General features: G+C 47.8%; 1 protein-coding gene across 1 annotated transcript in view; it reads left to right on the top strand.

The window, feature by feature from the left end:
- LOC109308679 (diacylglycerol kinase beta-like) overlaps nucleotides 1-15,917 on the top strand; it is a 125,676-nt gene that overhangs the window by 17,959 nt on the left and 91,800 nt on the right. Inside the window, exons 4-9 of the mRNA XM_019533116.1 lie at nucleotides 1,583-1,645; nucleotides 3,844-4,101; nucleotides 5,471-5,641; nucleotides 12,017-12,066; nucleotides 13,869-13,943; nucleotides 15,003-15,122. Coding sequence (XP_019388661.1) covers nucleotides 1,583-1,645; nucleotides 3,844-4,101; nucleotides 5,471-5,641; nucleotides 12,017-12,066; nucleotides 13,869-13,943; nucleotides 15,003-15,122 — 737 coding nt within the window. The remainder of the gene's footprint in view (nucleotides 1-1,582; nucleotides 1,646-3,843; nucleotides 4,102-5,470; nucleotides 5,642-12,016; nucleotides 12,067-13,868; nucleotides 13,944-15,002; nucleotides 15,123-15,917) is intronic.

Raw genomic sequence — 15,917 nt, forward strand, 5'->3', positions numbered from 1 at the left:
GAATAGTACTGGGGGTGTGAGCTTCATTCTCCAAATCCCTTTGATTCCCTCTTTGATGTTTCAGTAATGCAATCATCTGGCTGCCCGGACATATGCATGCACCGAGGTTGTTAGAAATGAGGATGTGAAGGATGCATCTATTGACTGATTTTTTTTTAACCTATTGGAATATGATGGTGAACCAGTTCTGTTGACCCACAGCCAAGGAGAGACAACCCAGCTGATGTGTCCAGGGTCTCTGTACCCTCAAGGTGGCCCTGTACTCAGTCTGTAGCCAGAGCACTCGTTACAGTTGATGTTCCTGGTAGATTTTCCATAACTTCTACATGCAGTAGGTAGACAAAGCAAGAGCCCTTCTCTCTTGTTCTCCTCAGTTTCCAGGGCTTCCACAGAGCTAGGGAGTTCTGAATGGGAGCTTAAGTAGGTGGCTAATGTAGCTCTGGGGATGGTGGAAGAAGCTGTATCAAGAGGAAGACTGCTAGTATTTCCTGCATGGTCTAAACTCACCTGATTGCATCTGAAAAGTCTAGCATGGCTAGATCCCCACAGCAGAGACTGTCTTGTCCCTAGCCCCCACTTGCTTTATCTTGGGGTTGAGTGGGCTGCATTGTATCAGAGGATTAGGGACTTATAAGGCTTTGCTGTAGTTGGCACCTGATCTATGAATGGCTTTGGAGGTCAGGACCAAAGTCATCAGCTGGCAGGGGAAGCAGACTGTGGGCCAGTGGGAGGTTTGGAGCATATGTTCAAAATGATCCTAGTGATCTGCATCATGGAGAAGCTTTGCAGTCAGAGCTTGCCCGCTGGAGGCTCTGCATTGCTTTCACATCCAGCCTCAAAGATGCAAAGATGGCTTCAAGGCGTCCCAGCATCCAGCATACCCACCTTCAGGCCCCACTGGGTATAATGTGGCTGTCAAGGATGAAGGACACATGCAGCAGGCATCATCATGCAGATCCTGGTGGTGGTCCTGAGAGTGTGGCAACTACTGCATATCACAGGGGACATAGTGTATGCCCCACACCCAAGCATGGGGACTGCATTCTGGTATAGTGGAAAGATTGGGTAGGCATAGTATTCAAAGTGCATTCTGGCCATGTCCCCTCTGAACAGCTCCAGCAGTACTGCACTTTTCAGGCCAGAAAATCTGGCTCCCAGTGCCAAATTATTAGGTTTATTTTATATCTTCAGAGCAGAATAAAGTTAATGCTTAATGTACCAGAGGGAGGATCCTTCCACTTAAGCTGGTGTGTATTTGATTGAAGAAAAGGTTCTTTCCCTCAGACTAACATCTTTCCTTCCTATATAGCTTTTCAATAAATGACATCACCAAAGAAACCTTTGGTTGTGGATTAATTCATGTATCTATGACTGTGTGACTCTTCGAAGCAACTGAACTTATGTCCTTATGTGCAGCCTTTCACCAAGTGCTCTAGTTTTTCATTTTATTTTTTTCCAGGATGGGGGAGGTAGAGTGAAAGATAAGGGATGAAGCACTTCAGCTGTTTCTCATGTTCAAATGTTTGAAGATGAATTCATGATATTTATTTATTTATTTATGTTGGTTCTTGTATGGATTCAGAGTCAAAGTCCATCGACACGGGCATCTCCATTCAGACCGAAGTGGCCTGCGCCCCTGTCACAGGTACCTATTGTGTTTTTGTGACTAATTACACAATTTGTGGGATCCAGTGCATCTGAGAGAGGAAGTGTTTTTTTAAAGAAGGTGACCAAATGATAAAAACAAACAAGATCTGTTCAGCTCAGGTTCCAACTTTGTCTCCCTTGTTTACCCTTTGTCTACCTTGTCATGCTTTACAGCACACTGAGACATCTAGTGACTGGATTATGTATTGCACAAAAACATCCATTGCTCCAGTTCATGCAAGGGACAGGTGTGTAAGGTTTGGTGCACAGGGCTGAATGTCTTGCAGATTTGGGTACCTGTCTTGCAGTGCAGAGAAATGTAAAGCCAAAGACAGATGAGTACAGAAGAAGATGGGAACAGTCATTTTTCCCAAACTGGCTAGATCTTTTCCTGACTGCTGGCAGTACAAGAAGGGGTTCTGGTTCACTTTTGGAGGCTGCAGGTCCAGCAGGGATTTTTAAATGTATGGTTGTGCAGATAGTCTTGTCAAGTTTGGAGTCAAACTGAAAAAATTTTTTAAAAACCCTGGTTCAGTCCAAACTGAAATGATTTGGGTATATTTTTGGCCAAAACAATACACCCAAGCACTTCATTTGACCCAAAGCAACATGCTTCATTTCCATTTCTAAGGCCACAAGGAAAGCAAGAGGCTAGACTGGCACCATTCAGAAAAGGGACAGTGACAGGAGCAGCAGCCACCATGTGCTTTAACTTGGTAGGCCAGTGGTGTGTTCATCTGGGATGTGGAAGACCCCAGTTCCGCTTCCTCTTTACTGTGAGGGGTTTGAACCTACATCTCCCACTTCCCAGAAGAGGACCCTTATGGGCTTTTCTAGGGTGTGTGGCTCTTATTCATTCCTATTGATGCTGTCCTGCTTTTGTATAAAACACTTGAGTATTCGCTGCGGTGGGAACTAGAACCAAGTGCCCCACTGCCCTGGTGAGTGTTGCGATGTCCATGCCCTGGGGTGAAAGATAACGCCTCTCCCTCCTCCCCACCCCTTCTGTGTCTAGCTCACTTGTAGAGCTGGGGGTTGTGAATCTAACCTGTAACCCTTTTTTCTAACCCAGTCTATTTTGTGAGTTTGAGATAGGGATGGTGAGTTCTGGATAGGGCTGATCCTGCCTCAGGCAGGGGGTTGGATTAGATGTGAGTTGTGGAGGTCCCTTCTAGGCACACTCCTCTGTAATTCTGTGATACCTGGAAGTAGAGCCCAACTGTCTCTCAACTCAGCTCCCCTCAGGGATCTTCTTTGGCCCTGCAAAAAGCCAGTTCATGGGAAAGCTGACTCTCCTGTCTGAGCAGTGCCGCCTCCTGGCCAAGTGGCAGCATGGTAGAAAGACTTCTGTTCAAACACCTGAAGCCAGGGGGAAGTGGTAGCTGTCTAAACCCTGTTTGGTATAGAAGCCAGGGACCAGTTCGGCCAAAAAAAGTCCCCCCAGGCAGATTTTCTGTCTCCCTGTCTAGCTTCTAATTGTTTATGAGAAATAACATGTTATTTCTGGGCCATGGCAGTCATCCCACAGCATATCCAGGAGCATTCTCTCCCTGCAGGCTGTCCCAGGGTGACTGCAGAGTAGTTTAGAGGATGTCAGTCTCAATGAATGAACTCCATGGTTTTCCCTATTATGTTCTGTAGGATTTTTCCATAATGGCCTCTTCGCTCCTGCCCCGCTGTCTTGGAGCAGCTGTTCTCCCAGGTTGCCTCTTCTCTGCTCCTCCAGTATCTCAAAGGCACCAAGGCAGCCTGCCCCTTTCGCTCTGCAGCAGTCCCTCTGGAAGTAGGGAGGGAGGGAGGCTAAGATAGGAGACCAAGGCACTGAAAGCCCAAGCTGCTTTGGCCAGTGTCCCAGGACAGCACAACAGGCTGCTGTCACTGCAGCCCTACCAGATCTCCTCTCAGCCATGCTCAGGAGGTGGCAGAGTTGGGAGCTGTAACTCAGAGACAGGGAGAAGCAGTGGGCTGGGCTGTAGCCCTCTTATGTTTAGCACTCAGTCAGTGACTAGTCAGACGAATCCAAAGGGCAAAGACACGGAGTGAGAGACATTGCCCAAGACAGCTGTCCTGAGATGGGTTTCCAAAGCCCAGAGCTGCTGGGGCTTGGTGCTGTGTTTTGCCCTGCAGAGCTCTTCTGCGGGGCGGGGGAGGTATCCTTCACAGCCTGCTCTCCACATTCATGTGTCTGTGTTGCAGGGATGAATGGGAAAACTCTCTTAAGTGCCTTGGGAAGACACACTCCGGAGTCCAGGAGCTCCCAAGCTAATCTGACAGACCAGCCACCAGCCACTCTGACCCCTGCACCTATTGCCAACAACAGTGCCATTGGGAACGCCTCTCCCAGCTGGTCCAGGTCATCCTCTCAGAAATCCACTGCCGGCACCCCCTCTGCCCACAACTCCTCAGGGTCTTCAAAGATCTCCTCTGGGTCTCTGCTCAACCCGCAATCTCCAGGTAAACTTTAACCCACCTCTCTGTTGCCCTGCTCAGGCCTCACTGTCCATGGCTCTTCCTGACTTTTCACCAGTCCAGTCTTGGGTCATTTTGGCTACCATGTTTTGCTTTCTCCCATCACTTTCAAATAAAGGGGAACGATTGCAGTGACCTGAGGCTGTGCCAGTTGTCGTGACTGCCCAGGGAAACTGGGATGTAGACTCTGTGAGGCTGGTATTGGAAAACCTACATTCAGGGAGCCTCAAAAGTGCACCATTTTACACAGAGGCTAGAGATGAGCGTGTAAACTCCTTATCGACATGGGTGGGACTGATTGGAGCACCCAGAGCTCTCTGGGGGTCTGTTCTCAGGGCCCTAGTGTTTGATATTCCTGCTGGCTTTTTAGACAGGGCCTGCATTTTTAAAAGCAAATGACCTGAGATAGCTGCACAGTCTGTTCATCCCCTGAGGGAACAGCAGTTACATTTCAAACACAGCGGGCTCCATACCATCTCATCACCTTCACTTGTGGCTCAGGACACAAATCCTGTCCTGCTGAGACACCGTCAGTCAATGTCTTAATTACCTGACAGCAGGGCTGCTGGGGAGTGAGGGGATATTAAAGTGACTCACCATCGCCTCAAGTTGTGCTTATGCCAGCGATGAACACTGGAGGGGGGTGAGGTTTGGACATATCCCTAGATGCCAGATTGATCTGTCTACTGAAGGGTAAAGCCCTGCTGTGCTAAGAGTGTGGGGCATGATGGTCTGTGCCCTGGCTTCTCGGTCACTGAGCATGCAAGCCAGCCAGCTGCCTCTTGTTTTCGTTTTAATTTCCTCAGTTATGTCCTGGGGTGAATGCAAACAGGAGTCTGATTGCACCAAGGGCAAACTTGGAGAGGGGAATGTCATGGGCAGTCCAGCCCCCTGGTCTCTGTGTGGGTTGCCAGAAAGGCTGTTTTACATCCTTAAGCCATTGGTCCACTAGTGACCGAAAGTCATGCCACCCTCCAGCTTTGTGGTGTCCACTGGGAAAGGAGTTGAAGCAGGTGTGTGCCTGTCATACTTGAAGCTGGGCAAAGCAGCATGGCTACAGGCTGAGCCAACCCAGACTTAATCTAGCCTCCGAAGACTTCCCTTGGGCCAGAAGAAGGCTTGACCTATTTGGGTTTTTTGTGCATTTTGCTTTGCCCACATTTGCACTTCCCAGTTCTAGACTCTAGAAATGCCACAAGAGTGGAGGTTTCACCCATTATTTCAGTCGTGTCCAAGCACCACTGTGCACACAACACATGACACCTTGGCCAGGGGTAGGTCACTCAGGAAAGAGCAGTAAGGGAGCAAGCTGGCAACTGGGGGCGGTCATTAATTATCTCCTTTCCTCCTACAGGCGCAAGGAGCTTGGAGAAGAGGCTACCTTTCAGCCTCCGAAAGACTCACAACTCTTTGAAAACGGCCAATGCACACCCGCCAGCCCCAGTGGCTCCTGTAGTGTACTTGAAGGACATTGTTTGTTACCTGTCGCTGCTGGAAAGGGGGCGGGCTGAGGATAAGCTGGAGTGTAAGTGCTTGTGGGCAGGAGAATGTTTCAGACTGAGGTGCCAGCGATGGTGTCTTGTCTGAGGTGGTGGGAGGCTGGGAGAACTGGTTGGCAATGGCTTCTCTTTATGGGTTAGTGAAAAGAGCAAGACAAGATAGGGGAGGGGGTGGGGAGGTGCTCTTGTGTTCACAACTGATCTACCCATGTGACCCGGACTGTGCACCAGCCTCTCCTACAATGCAGACAGAGGGAAAATGCTGCAAGGGAGATGAGATTTTGGAAGAATTGGGACCCTTAAAAAAAAAGTAACATTGTTGCCCTCATTCCCCTCTCACTGACATACCTGTTACTGTCAAAGCCTTTCAGTCAGGGTGTCAGAGCTCTTTGTTGATTAGCTCACTGATTGTGGCTGATATTGTGATGAAGGCAGCTGATGAGATGTCTTCTTGAAGATCCTTGTTGTGTTGATCTGGAATCACTAGGGCTGTAGTGTTTCAACTTTGAGAAATAGAGGTGTTTCCAGGAACTGATGTTGGCAGAAGTGTTCTGATTGTCGTGAGTTTTCATCACAAGTCAAGGACTCAAGGGTTGTGCTGCAGTGTTTGGGGGTTGGCTCTGCTCATTTAACCCCCAGCCATTGCTTCTTACTTAGCTTCCAATATGAAAACAGTCAAATGACCTGAACAGTTAGAAGCCCATGTAATTTTTTTTTTCTTCTTCTAATGGTTTGTATTAATTATACAAAGCTCCTTATTGCCTTATTAAAGCAGAGTCTTGCAACCGAATATGCTCTTCTGAGGCATTTCTCCCCTAAATTGCCCTCATTCCTAAATATTCTGGGAACCAGAAAACCTCCCCTTCCCAAAATTTAACTCATCAGCTGACTCTACCCAGGTCATGCTAGCCAAGCAGGGAAGAATCTAACATGTCACAAAAGAGAAATCCCAAAAGGAGACTGTAGTGAAGTGGTGACTGTGCATTTATGTGCGGCTGCCTCCCGTCCAGATATAATCAACCTTGCACCACTGTCACAGGCTTTTCTCAGCTGACAGCTGACCATAAGTTTGTGTCTACACAGCTAAGTTGAGCTAGTATAATGGTGCTGGTATAACATGCTGTGTAGATAGTTTTATCAGTCATGTACACCCCCCCCCCCGATAAGACTGTCCACATGGCATGTTATACCAGCACCATTATACTAGCTCAGCTTACCTATGTAGACATATATATGGATTTGGTTTAGTTTAAACCTCTTCCCAACTGAAAATAGTCCTCTTGTGCCAGACTAAGCCTGTCCATGTGATAGAAATATATCAGCATACAAAACTTTCTCGTGTAGACAAGGCCAGAATTTCCCCTCCAACAGCTTGGGGCCTGTGCTGGTCAGCAGTGGAGGATTTGAATTGCTGTGTTGTTCCCAGTCTTATTGGTACATGTAGTGATCGTGCTAGAGCCCGATGTGCTCTAGGAGAGCAGCGGTTGGTGCTCAAAGCATGGCTGCAACCTCTTGGGCAGGGGCTGCAACAGCAGTGCAGAGTGAGCTCTTTTTTCCAGCCAGTTAGCAGGTACATAAGTCAGTGGCATTGGTTAGGTCAGTAGTTTTCATTGTTATCTTACTCCAGTCCAGCTATCTGTGTGCCCAGAGGAATTTTTTTTCCCACTGTACTTGGAAGAGGAGAGCTCTCTGGGCAGCACCTAGCATCTGTGCAGCACCTAGCACAGTGGAGTGCTGACACCCCCATCCCCCCACAACAGGCTGGCTTGGCTCTACGGCAGTGCAAAGCATTCACGATAAATGGCAGCCGTCTTTGGTACTGCAGGCACTGCACCTCCAGCCCTTCCTTCCTTGAGCTGTCCCTATGGCCTGAGTGCTCTCTAACGCCTAACACCCGACTCTGCTGGTTATAGTCAGGAGAGACTCTGTTTCATAAAAGGGTCTGGGCTTCTGGTACCTTATCATGTGTTTTAACAGTTAACCTGTAGGTTGTTTGGAAGGACTTCTCTCCTTTCTACTCTCCCCCCACTTTTCCAGGAGCTATGATGTTGAGGGAGGCTATGTAACAAACTGGTTCAAGCCCATGCACATACTCAAGGGAGCTGGCATTATGTCAGCCACTCATCTCACTCGGGTGCATGAAAAACAGTGGGGCTGCCAGGTTTTGCGCTTGTTAATCACTGCATTTCCCATCAGTCTCCTCCTACCCCACCAGCTGCTGCTGGGGAATTCCCACCTGCCAGTTCTTGCTCTCCATCAGCACCTGCCCCTTCACCCCTGACTTTGACTTCTTTCCCTTTCCTTTCTCAGCAGTGCCTGAACCCCTGGGATGTCTCTGTGACTTCTCAGCAGCTTGGCCTATTGCAGGGATATTAACCACCTGCATTTTTAAATGCCCAGTTGCTTTTAACGGATGGGAGTGCAAGTCCTGGTTACATCAAAGGCTTCCTAGCTGCAATGCCAGTGACTCACATAGGCCAAATCTGCTGGCTTCACCAAAGACAAGTAGAAGCCAATGGCCGTCTCTGTCCTCTTCATTTTCTAAATTCATAGATGGTCAAATAGCATTTGAAAAAATCCATATGCATTGGAAGAGAGGCCGTTGTTTACAATGACAAACACTTGCATGCGTTTTCATTACTACCTGCAGTGACCTCGTGCATGCTGTCTATAGGCTTAGCCAGGGGCAGGCAATTATTTTGGGCGGAGGGCCACTTACTGAGTTTTGGCAAACTTGAGGGCCACATTACAGGCAGCCAGGGACAGATAAATATTAATTTTCTTAATTTTTAGGGGCCCCAAAGGCCAGATAGAATGGCCTGGCAGACCACATCTGGCCCACGGGCCACATTTTGCCCACGCCTGGGCTTAGCAGTATGATAGCAGAATGAGAACAGCCTTCTCTCATGCCCTGTTATGAGGCCTTCTTTAATAAAGTTGTGAGGTATCTAGACATTTAACAGTGGTCAGTGGGAAGGGAAAGGTTAGTTTTTATGCAGCCCTGGCTGTGCGTAGTTCACAGCAGCTTCCGTACCCATTTAGGTATGTATGATGCTGTAAAGGAAACTGCATTAGAGCTGCCCAGAGCACTAGAGCTTTTTGCTGCTCTGTCACTTGTTCAAAGTAACACATTGTGGGGGAGGAGAGAAAACCAAACCCAGGGACAACGCTTGGGTTCGGAGCAAGAAATGGGTGGGGAAAAACCCACCTCCCAAAATGTCAGCGTTTTGGTGTTTTAAAAAAATGCAGATGGAATTGATAATCTCTATTCTAAATAAATCAAAATGAAAAGTGCATTTTTTTTAAAAATATTCCTGTACAGAAATTCAAGCAGAAAGTTTTCAGGCTACTTTGTTCATGATGGGAGGATGGTGTGCGTGGCCAAAGCCACATGTTACTCCGTTTTACTCACAAGTATACTGCTGTTATGCCGTGCTTCTAGTATGCATCTCATGAGGTCCCTTGCAGCCCTTAATGTCTGTGAAATCTATGAAAAGAACTTTAAAAAACCAATTTGAAGACACAGTGGTGGAACAAATAATCATCCACCGATTGGATTGTCTAGTATGGTCACAGGAGGGACTATGGATTCTTGTCCCATTCCCTGGACTAGCTGTAACATCTTATGTCATTTAATGTGCTGACTTCTTTGTTCATCTCCATTGATTTAATGAGCCCTTTTTACCTGTCCTAGCAGTGTCTCCTCCTCCATCCCTTTTCCTTCTGTATAAAACCCTCCATTCACAGCATCTGGCGAAGTAGGCTGCCACCTGTGAAAGCTCATGCTTCTCTGAACCAGTTCATCTCTAAGATGCCACCTTGCCCTGTCTTTGCCGGTAGTGGTGATGTGCAGTTCTTCAGCACCCTCCCCTCAGAGATCTTTGCAAACAGAAGCATGCTTAGCCTCTGAAAGCTAAAGACTGCCATTGTCATAGTATCTGGGTGAAGAATGAGGCCCAGACTATCTTGGGATACCTTTGCTCTTGTTATATAGGACTGTCCTCTAAGGACAGTTCTTGTGGCATGCAGCCATGATGTCATGTCCATGGCCATCTTAGAGGTCATTGTCAGAGCAGGCCATAGCATTTGGCCCCTGTGACTTCCTGCCTTGTGCTTTCAGAGGAACTTCTTTCTTTCATGACCAAGTGCCTGCAGCTTATAAACTTCTAGTCCCAAAAATGTGTTGTCTGAAAAGCCAATTAAGATTGTTAAGTGACCACCTACCACTGGGCCTTAGATCTTGAAAACAGAAAAATTACAATCTTAGGGCATCATCAATCTTATTCTGCCCACTTAATAGAAAGCCATGTCTGTATCAGTGCTAAAGAAGTGCATATTTCATTGGTTCTGTCACTTTCCTTTTGCATGAATCATGCATGACTCGCAACACTATCCACTCACTGAACAGTTACATCTTTTCTGCAAAAGAGCCTTGGTCTGAAAACTTCCAAGTACTAAGCTAGTACCAAAGGGAAATGTTCCTAACATAGGTAGAGCCAATGGGGAGCATACCTCCAGTGTAAAGGATAAATGGGAAGGGTGATGGTCTGTTTTAAATTATTCGTAGCACAAACCTGTGACTTACACATTGTTAATGGCTGTAAGACAAGAAAGGCTCTACATTTCTGGGGGATAATAGCTCATCACTTCCTCTGCGTATTAAAATTGCTTGGCCTGCTGCCTAACAGGGACATTAGTCACTCGCTTCTAAATGTGCTGCCTGCTGCATGTGTCATTGCTTATTACCTGAAGGGGCGATCTGTGCATAAGGGAAGGTGATCAGAGTAGGCTGTTGCAGTGAAGGAGTTTCTGCTGCTCTGCCTCTGTCTGTAGATCCCATGCCAGGGGAAGGGGGCTCTGTTGTGCAGTGAAACTGCAAAGCTGCCCTCTAGCATCTACAGGCTCATTTCTTTTTCTTTTGCTTCTATTAGCCTTTCAGAGGGGTGCTAAAGCAGCTCGGAGGAGGCTGGAGTTTCTGATGGAGATGTCTGTGACATCTACTCGTGAGATGGATTTTTTTAGTGGCAGAATTTCACAAGGAGCCACGGAGACCATAGATGTTGGACTTGAACAGTTCTTTATTGGAGCCATTTCATACCCCCTACCCCCATCATTCACAGCCTGGGTTTACGCATCTCTGTTAAGGTAGAAAAGCAAGCACAACGTGCTTAGAGGAAACGGAGACCCTCCACTGAAGAAAGCACTTGCTCATTAAGAAAGAAGAAAACAGCTTGTTAAGTAGCCCTGGCAGCCATAAAGAGATTGATGGCCTCCCATGCTCTGCTCCATACTTGCTGCATTCATGACACCAGTTGAGGTGGACAGTGCTCCTCTTCACCATGCAGTGGGGAGGTGGTTAACAGCATTGCCATTTATTGTTGTCTTTAGATGCCAATGTTAGGGTTTCCCAGATTGTGAAGGGGCAACTGACACCTCCCACAGGGGTTATCTCAGAGTCTCTGCAGACTCATGGAGGCATCACTGCATTGGTTTACTCATGTTCTTGCTTTAAAAGCTGTCTTTGGCACCAGAGTATTCAAGACTTGTTTCTGTTGTTTTTTTTTAACAAACTTGAGACTCTTGAGCACAAAACAAAGCCATGGGGAAGAGAACCTCACTGTGACATGGCTTATCCACCCCCAAAGCATTTGGCCCACCTTGCTATTCAACTCTACCTAATGCAGAATTAAAACAAACACTTTCCTCAGTGCCAAAGACTCACAGGCTCTCAGTGGCTGAAGGCAGTTTTGAGATGCTCAGTTGCACTTTCTACATCTACTTCCTTTTAGTCCTAGAAGTACCAAATAATTGCTCCGCAGCACCACCGGCCATCCTGTTGGCTTCTGCGAATGCCAGTTTCTCTTCTTCTCACAGCTCCCTTCACACCCAGCTCCTTTGGGAAAGCTCTGGACCCCTCATTAGGAAGAGAGAAGCTCTTCTGTGCCACCAGAACCAGCCTTGGGGATATAATAGAGAATTTGATAAGTAGAGCATAGCCAAGCAAATCCTACAGCAATGCCTAGCTCTTGTATGACATTTTTCACCTCCAAATGCTTTAGGCTGCAGATGGGTATCATTTTGCACTGCACAGTAAAGCATATTTAGGAAATCACATGATGGGACAGCCCAGGGGGCTGCAAGTGAGATCTCTGGGTTTTAGTGCATCTCTGGCATCAAGGAGAAGGTTCCTGGAGTAGACTATGGATGGCTGGGCATCAACTGCATTTAAATCTTTCATAAGACAAGAGCTCCCTGAGATGTCCAAGGGCATGGATTCAGTGGGCCATGAGTACATGCCCATGAAAGCTATGGGAGTGGCCCCAGGCTGGAATGCAGGTTGGTGAGCCGGTTCGTCCACAGCCCTGCTTCTGCCTCATGCCTGGTGTGTTTGTTTGTTGCAGTTATGTTTCGCCTGTATGACACGGATGGCAACGGCCTTCTGGACAACTCGGTAAGTCTCTCCCAAGGACCTTGTCCGATAGAGAGATCTTCTTGAGCCCATCTCTCCTGACATAGAAGAACACCTACCGGCATCTGCCCAGCTCAAGCATGGTCATCAAGTGTGAGCAAGGGCAGCACCTGAGCCTATGAGTCATTCAGAGAAACTCTGGTAACATCCAGCCCTATTGTCCAAGCAGGCCATTGCGTGCTGGTTGTCTTGGGCTCAGTCAATGGATATATTAGATCAACTTGAGATTCTCTGTGAGACACTCAGCCAGAGAGCACACTTGTGCACAGTGGTGTGCAACAGGCATCTGTACAAATCATACTGTCTCACATAGAGATCTGTAATTCATCACATCAACCCACAGATATGTGGAGGGATTGCGTGAGTGGAAAACACCTGAGATGTTGCCTTAGATCTGTGCTGGCCATTCAGCCCTGCAATTCAGGGCATCATGGCAAGTCACCACCTCCTGGCCAGGCTGCAGTCACTTTGCAAAAGAGGTGTCCTGAATCCAAACACTGTCAGAGCCTCACCTGAAAGGCAATCTCTGTATTGACTCTCTCAGCTGCTTCTAGCTCAGCCAGCTTGTTTCTAGGCGAGAAACTAGGGTGGTTTCCTCCAGACCACTGGGTACATCCATACATAATTTGCATCTATGCCAGAGCTGTTTCATTCAGAAGTAGCTCTGCATGCTACCATGTAGGTATAGAGAGAGGTAGTTAGCTATATTAGTCTAAAGTCAGTCAGAAGGCAGGGTATATATAGACTAACTAAATTAGATTAGATTCAAATTCTAATTCACTTACTCATGTTGAACTCTGGTTCACCTTGGGGATAGATATTGAAGCAGAGCATTCAGTTCTAAGGGCAATATTTGGAGGCGGGGACAGAAATTGTTCCAAAACTCCAATTTACCCACCCCACCATCCGGCATCAGTTGGGGAACATCTAGAGCGAGCTCCCTCTGCTCCCTTCCCCCCAGTTCAGAAACAGGGAGAGGCTGGGAGAGAGGAGAACGCTTCCTGCAAAGCCTTCTCAGTTACAGTGGGGAGCTGCACATCTGTCTGTGCCCCAGGATGGGTAGCTCAATCTAAAAATGGCTGAACCAGTCTAAGGTAGCTGTTCCTCTGAGGTTATCTAACTTAATTGGGTCTGGTGAGACTGATCTAATTGAACATTTGTACAGCTCCAGGCCCAGCCCTGGGGCTGGAAAAAGCCCAGCCACTGGTCCCAGCCTTGGTCCTGCACTTTTCCTACCATCCCCTCACCCTGACACCCAGCTATTTTTAGACCCCTGGCCCTTCACCCCACCCCTCCTGCATCCCATGGACCAGCCTGCCCACCCCCCACACAGAGCCTGCTAGCCCCCCGGATCCTGCCAAATCCTCTGGACTCCACTGATGCCCTCTGAGCCCTCCAACTCCCCCATTAGTGCTGCTCCCCCCACCATCCCAACTTAATTTCAATGGGGTGTCCATTTTTTAACACAATCTAACCTCCTCTGAGTGTCCGTACTTACCCTTTGTGGAGAAAATTCAGGAAAACAGCTTTTTCCAAAGAAAACTGTTTTTTATCCAGATGTTCCAACCAGCTGAAATGTGGCTGCCTGTGGTGAAGGTGTTTCCCCACCAGACCTGTAACCTCAGTGTCCACCCTTTAGTTTGTATATCGTTTGGTGCGAGGTCTCTTCCACCTTGTGTCTATGTGAATAGCCTATGCCATGAGTTGTACGTGCTTGTAGTACTGTCACATGTCAGTTGAGGGGCATCTCTGATTGTCTCTGTTTCCTTGTTTTTGTCTCTCAGGAGCTGGATCGTATCATAAATCAAATGGTGCACGTGGCAGAATACCTGGAGTGGGACTCAACAGAGTTAAAACCAGTAAGTTACAGCAGAGCCTGTGGCCTTTCTCGAGCATGTGACAACTGTTAGAGGAGATGAAGCTGAAAAGACTGAGGTGACCATTTTAGCAGCTGCTTATGCTTCAAGGGCAGCTCTAAAAGTTGTTCTTTCTGGAGACACAGCACAGCTCAGGAGGGTAAAATCGAGGCATCTAATAAGGGGCTTTGTTACCCAGGGGCAATTTTGCTTATTCTGGCTTTTTAATATTACAACTAGCTGCTATAGAGATAGAGTCATAGTAAATTACTGTTGGAAGGGACCTTAGCAGGTCACATCTAGTCCAATTACCTGCTCAAAGTAGGACCAGCCCCAACTAGATCATCCCAGCCACGGCTTTGTTGAGCCAGGTCTTGAAAACCTCCAAGGACAGAGATTCCACAACCTCCCTGGGTTACCTGTTTCAGTGCTTTATTACCTTCCTCATGAGAGGGTTTTTCCTAATATCTAATCTAAACTTCCCTTGCTGCAACTTGAGATCATTGCCCCTTGTTCTGCCATCTGCCACCACTGAGAACCATCCAGCTCCATCCTTTTTGTAACCTCCCTGCAGAGAATTGAAGACTGCTATTAAATCCCACCTCAGTCTTCTCTTTTCCAGACAAAATAAGCTTATACACAGAGATGGTCCCAAAGAGAGGGGAGCTGGGACCTGAGATGAGGAAAAAACAGTGCTAGGTTCATTCTGAAGAGACAAAGCTCCTCCGTTTATACCTCTGCCCTTTAATAATAAGGGTTGTTAAAAGAAAAGGCAATGGTGGAGACCTTCCAGAATAGTTAGCGGGGAGAGGCCAGGTATAAGCAGCAGAGTGGGATGGGTAGAAGCTGGGTGGGAAAAGGCTGTGAGGTATGAAGGGCACAGGGCTGCAGTCAGGGGTCTGTGCTGGCCTCTGGGCACTGGAAATGGCATCAGCCTCACTCTGTTCATTGTCTAGCTTTTCAGTTCTTCACATAAATGCTCTGACTTGCCATCCTGAGGCACCCCAGTGAATAGCTCCAGTAAGACTGCATGGTGATGCCTGGGGCTCTTGTTTCTTCCAGATTTTGAAGGAGATGATGGAGGAAATTGACTATGATCATGATGGGACTGTGACGCTGGAAGAGTGGATCCGGGGTGGAATGACTACCATCCCCTTGCTGGTCTTGTTGGGGATGGAGACGGTGAGTGCCCGGCATAGAGATCAGGTGCTGAATGCACAGACCTTGGAGACTGGGTGTTCCTCACTGCAGCCCACTTGGGCAAAGGAGCTTATCCTTCCCCTAGGGGCTCTTCCAGGTGTGATGTCCCAGAGTGGCCACACAAAGGGAAGCTTGGCTACCCATCCCTGCTGGACACAGCCTAATTCTTTTTGCACCAAACCATGCACCCAACTCCAGAGCCCTGTGTACAACCAGAGAGGCACAAAATGACTTTATGCGATGAAGAGTAAGACCTGCAGACAGTGATGTTATCCCCATTGGGTGAGGAGCTCCTTGCACCCACTGGCCCCTCCAGAGCCCTATGTGTCCATGACTGCATTCATTCAGTTCTGCTGTCCCTGTTTTATGTGTGACCCCTCACTGCTGCAGCAGCTGAGTTGTAGCCTGCCCTTTCTCTAGGAAAGCCCCCTCCATTTTCTGTCTGCACTGAACCTGACTATAGCTACTTCTTTTGATTTCTAATGGAGATGCTGCATTGTCACACCCAAACAGGCTGACTATAACTCAGGGCTGCAGGTAACTGTTCACAAGAGTAAAGGGAGAGGGAAAAAGGTGAGATGTCGGGTACAGCTGCTGGAGAGTTCAGTGGGCAACATAGGTCCACAAGAGGGTGCCACAGCCTCAAAAACCCAGCACCCAGAGCCCTGCTCTTCCCATGCTGCTGCTTCAGCAAAAAGGTTAGCAGGCTGTGGGGAAGTGTAAATGCCAACCAGAGAGCCATCATATTATAAGCTATAGGTCAACTCTGACTGTGGG

This window comes from Crocodylus porosus, unplaced genomic scaffold, assembly GCF_001723895.1.
Source record: "Crocodylus porosus isolate Cpor-Errol unplaced genomic scaffold, CroPor_comp1, whole genome shotgun sequence".
Lineage (NCBI taxonomy): Eukaryota > Metazoa > Chordata > Crocodylia > Crocodylidae > Crocodylus > Crocodylus porosus.